Raw genomic sequence first — 12,154 nt, 5'->3', positions numbered from 1 at the left:
AGTCTGACCAACAGCACCAAACATGAAGATATTAAGTGTTTCCCACCCAGACTTTAAAAGAGTGGTCTGCCCTTCTCGTCCCTTCACTCTCCCCTTCTCTTCGTTCTGCTTTCATCAAAGCAGGCAAACTTGAATTAATAACAAACGGGTAAGAGCCAATACTCAATAATCACTTAATAGGGGTGGATGAAACGTAAATTAATGTAATGCTCATGTGTCAACAAAAGACAGTAGGTAAAAACATAATTCATACCTCAGATGTGTAAAATGTTTGCTGTTTGTAAAGTGTTTGTCATTCTCTGCTCATAAAGAGTTTAAAGCCACTACTGTTACTCAGCTGCAAAAATCTGTAAAATAGAAAGATAAATAAAAGTGACATTTATCGTGATACGTATTAATAAATCACCGGAGAGGAAAAGCGTTCCTCAATTAAACTGTGTATTTTTTTATATAGGTTTTGGCCATATCGCCCAGCTCTATAAATTGCCTACCCGTTCAGCACTGCTTCAGAAGTTTTGTGCATATAAATGAATAAATATACAGAACATGAGTCTTACACTGGATTAGGAATTTGAGTATAGATCCATCACTGGTTTGCCGTTTGATTCCAATCCCCTGCACAGGCTCCTTTTCCAGATCCTACTTTGCCCTGAGTGATCTCCACCGCTTTGGTTTTATTTGCCTCAAAAGAGGCTGAAGTAGTGCATAACATATTAGGCAAATCAGAAAGCAATGGAGGGTATGACTGGGGGGCAGAATGCACAATAACACACGTCATGATTGAGTTCCACAAAAGACATAAAGGAGGAAAGCAACTGTTCCTCATGTTCCCTTTTTCCCGCTTTATATATTAACCATTGGCTTTTTTCTATTCTTTTTTTTGCAATGCGAGCAAAGGTGAGTGTTGTATGAGATCTGGGAGGAAGCATCATTCTCTACCTCCTAGTATCAACAACTGCACCCATTTAAAGGTTAACCACTTTATTCCATAAAGGCACACACCATACGTCATGTAAATTAAGTCTGTAGTCTCGCACAGGCTCAGAGACGGATATTACTATGCTAATCTGGAACATTTTAGAAGGTAAATGTCAAAAGAAATGAATTACCTTTACATTTCCAGCCTGCGCTGGTGCAATAGTCCAAGTTTGACATTTGTCCATTGAGAAACTTGTTTTTCCCAATAGGTTTTCAATGTGCAACTCTATGCATAGGAGGGTTAAAGGTTATTCAGACATAATTTCACCATCAGGGATGTTTGGGTCATTCAATTAAAGATTTCAACAGTATCATTAAAAAGTGGGAGGAAGACTTGCTTTTGTTTGTGGAAGTCAATAAACCTGGAAGCCTTCAGTCGCTTTTTCTTTGTTGTGCTTTCTATTGACGACATCCAGGAATAATTGAGGGATTTTAAGGACGATGCGACTGAGGATTAAATTTGTTTTGTTTTTAAAAACACAATATCAAACTGTTGCAAAGGACTGAGTTTGAAAATCATCCGCTGTCTGTGGGATGAAAAAGGCCAATGTTACTAGAGGAAGATGGATGGCTGGTGACATGTGGAGTAAGAGCAGGTCAGAGGGACTCCTGAGGCAGCAGCAGACACACACACACACACATTCAATGATCACCAAGTAACTGCCACACTTTATACACAAATACACACAGCTGTCAGGGGCAGACGAAGATCATTCACAAAACACCAACCACCCCCCCACCCCCCTCCCCTGAGTATCACTGACACAGTTTCTCCCTCATAGGCACACACCATGCAGCCGCTCTCACACACACACGCACACACACACACACACACATACACACACAGTTGCCGGGAGGCAGCATGCTGTCCATGTGGCCTGTGGAGAATCATTACTCAGCAGTGCAGACTAAAGAGCCCAGAGTGAACTTCCTTTTTCGAATGCTCGGCCTTCCACTTCTCCGCGGCACAGACCCTGACTAAACAGTAGCTGGAAGTTGCTCTGTGTGTGTGTGTGTGTGTGTGTGTGTGTGTGTGTGTGTGTGTGTGTGTGTGTGTGTGTGTGTGTGTGTGTGTGTGTGTGTGTGTGTGTGTGTGTGTGTGTGTACCTCAAATGTGTTGTGTTTACTAGATAGAAAACAATTAACAGAGTAGTAAGGGGTCAGCTGTCAAAGAACCGTTTGTCCAAGTTAAAAAGCTCTGTCTAGTGCTGCAACTCTTATCCATCTTTGACTTTGAAACAAGATGTGATTCAATGAATTCAAATAGAAAGCCAGTGAGAGAGGGCAGCAGCAAAGGCTAATTTTCATTATCTACTGACTCTTGATTGGAAAGGTATTCATCTTTGATTTTATCAAATGAAAGTTAAATAATAACGTAATATTTTTGCTCTGCAACCAAATACTTGAGTAATCGACTTATGCTTACAGCCTTAGTAGCTAAGCTCCATCACCTTCATAGCTTTCATAGTGCTGCCATACAAGCCAGTAGCCAGTCAGATTGACCTTTAGCCTCAGCGTGCCCTCAAGTTTGGCCTGTATCATTGATTACAAGGCCAAAACACTTGATGATTCTAAGGTGCCAAGGGAAGTTATGTCCCTAACGACCGATGGTGCCCACTAACACCTGCTAACATCTACTGGTAATTAGTCACCTAAACTGTGCAGAAGACCTTTGCCACATCCAAGGGATATTCAAAATCTTGTCCTATATTCTTCTAAAGCACTATGTGACACAAACGTATTTCAGTATCCTTTAAAATACAAACAAATTGAATTGTCTTTCAAATTGGGGCTGTAACAATTACTTTCAACACTAATCAATCTGCCGTTGTCCTTATTAAGTGATTCTTAACAAATGCCAGAAAACACAGCAAGTTCCCAGAATCCTGGCCGGCAACTTAAAATGTCTTGTTTTGTCTGTCCTAAGGTCTCAAGTCCACAGATGATTATTAATTCACAAAACAGAGATTGATAAATAATACGCATGACAATAGATTTTCAAAAATGTCTGCAGATAAAGCTTTTCAAATGTTATCATATATGGATTCTCTTCAACTTATGTGTTGGTAAACTGACTTTCACTGTCGTGGATTGAGCATCACACAAGGACAATCACTGTTTTTTCTACTTTGACATTTTAAATTATTAAAAGCCGAGTTCATGTATTGATCTGAAATGAAAATAATCATTAGCTGCGGCCTTAGAGGGCTCAACTTTTTTTTCACATGAGATCATGTAAATGTCATGGAATAAAAACAAATTAATGACTTTAAAACTTAAATGGAAGTAGGACGGACACCCCCGGTGCCACTAGCAGTGTACTATTAAACTTTCACTGTGATCTCAAATAAGATTTCCAGTATTTTGGCAAACAGGTGACACTCTCACCGTGAGAGTCTCATGGCTCTCTTATGCAAAACAAGTGGATACTGCCTGTTTAATGCCTGAGTTAGTTTTACTTTTAAATAACAGTGCAAAGTGAGGCGAGAGATTTTCTCTGTTAAATATTAAATATAGTCCATCTTCATTTCTTGTTAAGAAAAATGAAGTGACTAAATGAAGTGGTTGTAGTGTGGGGTCTCCCTGTAAGTCACCACGCCGCTTTGTTTGTGTCTATTAGCAGCAGTTAATTTAACACCTTTAGTTCTGTGTTTTTCATTATCGTTTACAATTGTGCGACTTTGACAAAGATATATTTGCGATGTGTCTCTGATTATGATTTAATTCAAACTCAATTTAAGAAGTCAGCCTTGCAGAGCTGGGGCAGGGGTGGGGGGGTGGGAGGGGTTGCTTCCCTGATGGCTCACTCCCATGTGTTCAGTGGGAGGGAAACACCTGGCGTCGTCCCATCCACAACAAGCCCGCTCCACGCGACTTCAGAGCACTTGTTTGTGTGCGAGGCGTGATGAAAGCCCATAATATGAGCCCTCGCCCACCACTCAATTAACACACTAATTAATCTTCAGCAGGTGGCCCAGGGCAGGTGAATGGCTCCATAAAAGTCATCCGTTCAATCATTACGTGAGATATAGCTGCCAATTAAAAGGCCAATCAAGCCGACATTAATGAATGGAGAGTCGAAGCATTTAATAAACTAAAATACAGCTGATTAGCGAACGGCTCCTCGGCCTGTGAAAAACTCTCCAGCTGAACTTTGGTCTGCTGTGCGCCCTGACAGTCAAACATCAAACATGCAGCTTCTCTGACTGAACATTATGTGCACACAGCGGCGGCCTTAAGTGACATGTCCGTGCTGCGATTTGACAACACTTTGTGTCCCCAAAAAATGGACACTACTCTCGCACAGCCCTGAGTCCTCCTGTCCTCCAGACACATGTCTGGGATTATTTGAGTTACGTTGATGTGTTCTCCCTGCACCTGCACCACTGACACCAAGGCACACTCCTGCTAAAGCTCCAGTTTTAAGTGATTCTGAATCTTCCCATTTCAGTGACACTAATGAGCTTTTCAAACAGCACTTTTACCATCGGCAAAAATACAGTTTTTGCCACCTTTAAGTATGCTTAACAACCAAACTGTTCAATTACCTTCCCAGACACTCTCGCTCTACTCACACAATGAGCCTCAGTGGCTTCTTTAGCTAAGAACTACCCTGAAAGCACATTAACTCGTACGGGGGAAAAAACCTGCATGGATGGAAATCTAGTATTGAAAAGGCAAGACGGCAGCATCAACATAATCTGTCATTTACAAAAATAATTAAACACACATCTTCAAGAAACACAGGTCAGCTTTTTGCATAATTATCTAAGACAATCAGATGTTAAGGTAAAGACGATGCGCTTATTCTACGTTGAATACAAGCTACGTTTCGGTCTTTGTTTTGAACACAACACAGCGGACATGGACAAGTCAGTGGGATGAGTGTTCCGGCAATTGATCAACATCTTTACCTCCAATCCAAATGCAACCTATACCAAACTAAATACTCAGAAAAAGTGACAATTCAAAGAGAAATATTATCAAAAATATATAATTTATGTGTCATCTAATATGTGCAATATCATATCTCATTTTGTCATCTCAGTAACAAACTTAGGTCAAATGGGACTGTATGACTTCTAGTATTAAGTGACGTAAACAGGAATACTCCCCCGCAACAAAGTTAAACAAATCATGTCACAGCAGAAATAAAATTTATTTTTTATCCTAACTGCTAAACTGTCAAACCGGAGCTCCAACTGAGATAAAACACCCAATCCACACTGAGATTCTGTCCGTTCACCTCGTTTGCCACAATGTACAGCTGGCCTCGGGCATGTACATTTCTCTGCACATGGGACAAAATTAAACAAGACAAAACGCATATTGTTTTTTTAATCCAATCTTTCCTTGAAACAGCATTTAGGTGCATCCCAGAGAATGATGGACTCAAGAGCACGACACCTCTCATCCTTTTTATTTTCATTAAGATAAAGTCTAAGAATATCTGAGCATGTGGGCTAATATATGAAGAACCAAACCCTTTTGCTGATATTAAGACGGAGCTACAAATGACAGAAGATGCTTAAGTTTCCACAATTCAACCTGTTGTCATACAGCGACTGCCACAATGTGTGAAGCCGGTTGTTTGAAGTATAAAGCAACAGGTGGTGGTCGCACTTCTCAAGACGATCAGTTTGCCCTTAATAGCCATTTTTCACACATGACCTCCGGGTGGAATCCAGAGTTGACTACGGAATTTACCCTGAGTGTGCATTTCACACATAAACAACACAGCGTGAAGTTCTCTGGACCGACACAACAACAAATCCTCTGCATTATTCAGGCGAGAGGTGGAGTAGAAAGGTGTAGCAGAAAGAGGCAGGAAGTGAAGTATGTTTGTTTACAGCAGCCAAACACAATCGTCAGCTCTGATCACGACAAACTCTCTTGACGTCATCGTCTGTGTCTTCTACACGTGTGTCACCAGGAGATGTGTTTTCTTTTTGTTTTTCAATTTTTGCCTCTGTTGCTTCTTTGAAACGTCATCAACAACTGGCTGCATCGGTAACGTTAATGCTAACCTACTTGCCTAGGCACTTAGTGTTTTACTGGAGGATTCCAGTAGAGGGCACAATACAGAACTCAGACTTAAGATTGTAGAGTGCTCTGCTCTATAATTTTTGAATGTGGGTTCACTTTCTTGTTCTGCAGCTCCACCGTTCCTGTCACTGATGACGATTATGATTTGCACTGTGATTGGCTCATGTGTTGCTCTGCAACTACACCACCAAAACGCTGGTTGGCTGTGGCGTTTCGGTGACAACGTGTATTAACTTCAAATTGTGGCCAGAGAAACGGAGAAAATCAAATGAAGTGTTGAACAACAGTTAAACATACTCAACAAGGGGAGCTTTGCATGCTTGTCTGGCCACTATGGAATATAGACATGACACAAAGCGGACCAATCACAGTTGTTGCCGCCCGTATCTCCGCAACTTGTAGTTAAAATTGTAGGGAGGTGCTTGTGAGTGACAGCATGTTAGAGGTTAATTCACAACCACGGGATAAACTAGCCTTTAGTTTGGAGTACTCGTTGCAACTGAGAGATTCTTCACACATTCATACTATTTAAAAATGTATAAATATAATTAGTAATTTATGGTAAACGTAGGGCAACATAATTAACCTTTGAGCTGATGACACGCATCTGTGGAGTCAAATCACAACAAACGCATCATCACCGAGGAGAGAGAAGTAGGTTAGCCCGGTTGACATGGTTACACACTCTGCATGTGGAAGTAAATTAGACTAAGGTAAACCTGCTGAAAACAAAGCTGTGACACTTGGCTGACACAAACACACAACTGCACCCAGTCCAACTCTCTCACGTGGTCGTACACAAGTCTCCTCCACTCCTGATCTGGAAACAGTGGAAAACACGGCTGTACAACGGTGCTACATGACCACACCTTCCCTATCTGCTGTACCAGAGTCAGCCGACTGGAGTGAGCAGTGCACACAGTGTACCTTAACGGAGCAGGGGGGGGGCTTCGACACTTCAGGTGCATGTCTGAGGTCAATAGCTAAAAAATGACATGAGAGATGTGACTCAGCACCAGTGAGTGGAAGGTTTAAATCATACAAATAATAATAACAATGGTGGGTCTACATGAGTATCATGCAAATTACTGCAGTGAGATGAACTGGATGAAATGTGTTCATAAAATTCTTACACTGATATAACCGATGAATAAAATATTATTCCTAATTCAATAATGTGTTTCCTGCTGTTGATGATGGGGGAATATTCAGAGATCCATGGGAGAGAAAAAAAATAAAAAAACATCAATGCAACAGAAAAACACACAAATGTGATTAAAATGAATAAAAACACAGAAAAAACAATGAAACTATGTTGTCTTGACACGGTGGAGGAGCACAGGGGGGTGGGGGGGGCTGTTTTTCTGCAGCCTTTCCATTAGACGCAATTATAAATGGCCGAGAGCGCAGGGATCGGGGGAGCCAATCAGATCTCGGCTCGCATGTCAACCTAAGACCAACTGTCTCCTGGCTCTGACAGCAGGATTTTTACCTCCATAATTCAAATCCCAAAGCAAAAGGCAATCTGCACTTTGCCAGCTCGCAACCTGCCGGGGCCGTGGTGCTCGCCGCAGCGGGGAAACGACGCAGGGGACCGGGGCAGGGGAAGTGGGAAGAGGCGGTCGGAGGCGAGCGGAGCCCCGAGAAATGAATGAACCCCTCAAGTCGGGAGGAATCAACCCGCGATCACACTTTGATCCCCGGGTAAACACTTTGTTGCCACGCACCGGACTGTGAGACCCCGGCAGCTTTCTAACCCACACCGGGGGCTTTCCCCCCCCCCTCCACCCCCCAAATGATTATGCAAATGTGATTTAACGAGCATCGCTTGTCATTTGCATCTTGTTTATCGTCCTGACAGCCACCGGGGCAACTTCCCGTCGCGCTGCCGGGAGAACGTCTCCCCCGGAACACTCACGGTTTCGCGGCGGTTTCTCGCAGAAATACGAGCTGAGAGCAACAGCGAGGAAACATCACCTTTATCTCCCTCTGCACACACACACACACACACACACTTTCCCCTGACTAACTCCTGCTCTACTTAGTCAAACTCCTGCCCTGCACCACACAGGGGACAGACACAAACCGACACCCGCGACTCACAAAGTTGTTTCTAGCCGAACAGGAAGCTTCTCTCTCGGTCTAAACACTGTTGCAGGGGGTGGTGTTGGGAGAAAGAAGAGAGGCAGCCATTTTATAGCTCTTGCTACATAGACAATGGCTGGTCCGATGCAATGTGCAACTCTGCAGAGCGTTTTCTGAGCCGCCGAGTGAGTCCAACTCAGTCAAAGTGTGTCGGTGCAGTTTACCTGGTTCCTGCTGGGAGGCTGTCCAGTGTTTCCCGGGCTCATGGGCGGCTGGTGGTGGCTCCTCGGCTGCCAACCCGGATGGACACCACCATACTGACTGCTGCTGCCCAGCTCTCCTGGTCCCTTGTTGGCCCCTTCCTGATTGTTATAGTCTCCTTGGGGGTAGTTCGGGTAGCTCCTGGTGGAGCTCGGGGATGTCAAAAGCTGATTTAAAGTTGGCGTAGACGTAGGTTGTTGGTTTCCCATGTTATACCTCTGATTATTGTACGAGGCAGCCATGGCTGTGGTTCCTCCTGCTGGCTGTTGCTTGCCTGGCTGCCCCCCAGCCGCCGGAGGCTGGTTGTTACGCGGGGAATTCATGGCCCCGTATCCTTGGCCCTGAAAAGAAGTCCTGTTCTGGAACGGGCTGTAGTTGTTGTAATGGTTGGGGTATCCGTGTTCGTGAGAATTAGGGGGGTAAGGGTCCATCATGCCCGGCCCCGATGCAGCTGCCATGCCAGGGCTTTGTTGTCCGCCATGTTGATGAAAAGGGGCCCGGCTGTAGTGCTGGTTGTAACCGTAAGGAGGTGGAGGGAAGGGGCCCGGGTGGTGGTGTCCCATCCCGGGATGGTTATTCCCTTCGGGCCCGCCGGTATCATTCTGATTACTGCTATTATTATTTACCCTGGGCAGATTCCCGTTGCCGTTCTTCATGTCAGAATCCCCTCCTCCCCCAACATTTCCAGCATCGGTCCCGTCCTGCAGCTCCTTCTGACCGGGAGATCCGCCGTCAGGTCCCGGCTCCTTATTTTCATGCTGCTTCTCCCCTGGTACCGACTCCTCCTGCGGGTCCCGATCCGGCTTTTTGAGTTCGGATGGCGGGCTGGTGTTGAGAGTGGCGACGCTGGCGACCTGAGCGGCCATGATATCCCTCTCTCTCTCTCCTCCACTCTTTCTCTGCCTCTCTCTCTCAGCACGGCGACTCACTCACAATCAAACTCCGAACAACCATTGAATATAAATACAATTATATTTATAACAACGTACCCGTTGTCCCGGTTCATTCCCCCCTCTGCCCTCCGCCCGGACCGGTATCCGGTAATCCACTGCGACTCCGGTTAAAGTTAAAATAGAGAGGGGGGGGGAGTTTGTGAAAGAAAAAATATATAAATACAGAGCCGGGGAAATGAAATTCACCGACACAAGTGAGTGTGTATGTGTGTGTATGTGTGTTGGAGGGAGGGGGGGGCTTCTGTTACAGAACGAGAGCGCGAGCTAGAAATCAACCAAACCAGCACGAGGCTCCGCGAGACACAGCCATCTTACCGACCTGTCGCGAGAGCACGAAAACCCGGACCGGGTCTGGAAACCAAAGTGGATCCGGATCGAACGGTCCTGATAACAACAGCATCCCCGGAGCAGAGGCATCACTGAGCGGCTGACGCGCTTTAAATCCAACCTGCACAGAAACACGTCGAGGGTTTCGAACAGGCCCGTTAGTTAGCGCTCAAGTCCCGGTCATCCTCTGACTGATGAAGACACACAGACCTGACTGACTTTATTCAACATATAGAACCCATTTACACAGTTTTACTAAATGTGCTACTTTATTTCACCTTGAAACACCTAATGTAATTAATGCCTGAGTACTAGTGTATCATATAGTGTTTTCTATGGTATAATGTTTAATTGCTCAATACTTTGACCAGAAATGGAGTCGTTTTTTTTCCTGAAGTTATATTGCCCAATTCATGTCTGTCTGGACACATTGGTGTTGATTGTTGTACTCATGTTTACCTCCTGTCTCTGTAAGGTCCATTCAGCAATGCACTTATACATATTGAAAATCCTTCAATAAACAGATTTTGATTTAAAAAAAGAAAAGGAGTCGTCGCTGCAACAAGGACCGAAGGGAGTCTGACACATTTCACTCCAGTTGAAATGTTTCAAACTGCCATGGGCTTCTAATGCACAATCTCCAGTCTAGCTTGGCTAAATGCCACAGACATGGCGTCTATACACTTTTATGGTATTAAACTATTAAACGCCCCCTTTCCTTTACCATACTACTCTGCCTTGAAGTCAGCAATACCTATTCAACCATCCTGAAAGCAAAGATTGCCTCGTGTCCATCTGTGTGTGTGTGTGTGTGTGTGTTCTTCTCTGTTCTCATTAATTTGTGCACTTGGTCTTATTAGCTCGTCACAGGAGTGGAGCAGAGTAGGCTACAGTGTCATCCTGTGTTAGGAGCGAGCTAATGGGTGGAAGCTGCTGCCTCCATGCTGCTGCCATGTGTGCACGACAGGCAAATGAGAGGAGTGAGCGCGGCAGAGGAAAGTAGAGGAGAGCATGAAATTACAACCTGTGTGTATGTGTGTTAGAGAGAGAGAGAGAGAGAGAGAGATGATAGAAAATGAACATAGATGGGGGGATGGACTGAGTCAGTCACAGAGCAGGAAGTGAAGATATAAAAAAAAAAAAAATAGAGAAACTGTGGTGGTGGAGGAGTGACAGTGTACAGGCCAGTGAAATGCAACACATCACATGTTGTATGTTTGAAGTCAAATCCCCCCCACCCATACACAGACACTTTCTCTCTCTCCCTCTCTCTCTCTCTCACACACACACACACACACACACACACCATAAAGTCGCCCCATACAATTAATAGGAACAGACGCCCTATGTCTCTCCACCTCTCTCTCTCTCTCTCTCTCTCTCTCTCTCTCCCCACCCCCTTTCTTCGTGCTCTCTGCCTCGCGCTCTCCTAGCAGCAGCAGCTTTCATGCTGCCTTCAAACGCTGTCGGAAATTTTGCTTTCACGCCTTGGGTCAGTCATGAAAGACACACATATGTAAGAAATAAACAAGTACACGTGGAAAGGAAAGTCTTATCTTAGTTGAGATGCGATGTATTTAAGAGTGTGGTTGGAGAGTGGGAAAGGGGTCTCATAAATATATTTTTAAACGAAGAGAAACACATTGATGCTGGATGAAATAGTGACATAGAAGGTGGTGTAGAGTTTGGTGAAACAGTATATTGTTTGACACAAGACCACACTGAAAGACTATTGTGATATAATTATTTGACTATGAAGATATCTGAAAAATTGAATATTAATATAAAATCGAAATATTCAGTGTTGATAAATAAACACCCTATTATTCTCAAAGTGAGAGGAAATTATATGCATGTGGTTTATATTATAATACATCAAAATGCGTACTTTTCAGCTATGAAATGGTCATTTTTGCAACATCAAATAGACGTGCTTTACCTTTATTTAGCTTTTTTTACTCTGCGAAGTATCTTCGACAGATTCAGCATGTAGAGAAAAACGCATGCACACTTTTGCAACGGCACAAACTTGAATGATACCCAACCGGAAAGCGGCTGCACGCTGCGACACTGTGCGTTCACCAGCCTCGGGTGGAGTACGTGAAGGCAGCACCGCCGCTTGCAAAAGCAGCAGAACTTCGCTATGTGAATGTGGGGGATGGGAAGCAGCAGCAGCTCTGCCTGCACTGCTCAGCCCTTTCTCTCTCCACAATGCGGGGCTTTCTGCTCACTCTGTGTGTGGAAGAAGAAGAAGAAAAAAGAGAGAGATCCTCTTGTACTTGAAGTTTTACTTGGAAGCCAAAACAGAAATATCTAAATGCATTTTTGAAGCGGCGAAGGCAGCTTTTGTATGTTTAATAAAGGGAGAGTATGCAGGGTGGAGGGGAGGGGGGGTCAGCTCAGTTGCTGTCTGCTTATGTAGGCTATGTGTGTGTGTGTGCGTGTGTGTGTGTGTGTGTGTGTTAGCAGAAAGCGCTCAGACGAGGCTGTGAGGGAGGTGGGGG

The 12,154-nt window shown here is 44.3% G+C and overlaps 1 protein-coding gene across 3 annotated transcripts in view; it reads right to left on the bottom strand.

Moving 5' to 3' along the window:
• arid1ab (AT-rich interactive domain 1Ab) overlaps positions 1-9,539 on the bottom strand; it is a 52,595-nt gene extending 43,056 nt beyond the window's left edge. For all 3 annotated transcript variants that reach the window (XM_061092604.1, XM_061092605.1, XM_061092606.1), the window contains exon 1: positions 8,334-9,539. In XM_061092604.1, the coding sequence (XP_060948587.1) occupies positions 8,334-9,236 (903 nt within the window). In that variant the 5' untranslated portion in view covers positions 9,237-9,539. The remainder of the gene's footprint in view (positions 1-8,333) is intronic.
• Between the last annotated feature and the right edge of the window lie 2,615 nt (positions 9,540-12,154).

The sequence above is a fragment of the Limanda limanda genome, chromosome 19 (assembly GCF_963576545.1).
Source record: "Limanda limanda chromosome 19, fLimLim1.1, whole genome shotgun sequence".
Taxonomy (NCBI): domain Eukaryota; kingdom Metazoa; phylum Chordata; class Actinopteri; order Pleuronectiformes; family Pleuronectidae; genus Limanda; species Limanda limanda.
The sequence above is the reverse complement of the archived record's forward strand: the minus strand, read 5'-3'. Positions and strand labels throughout refer to the sequence as shown.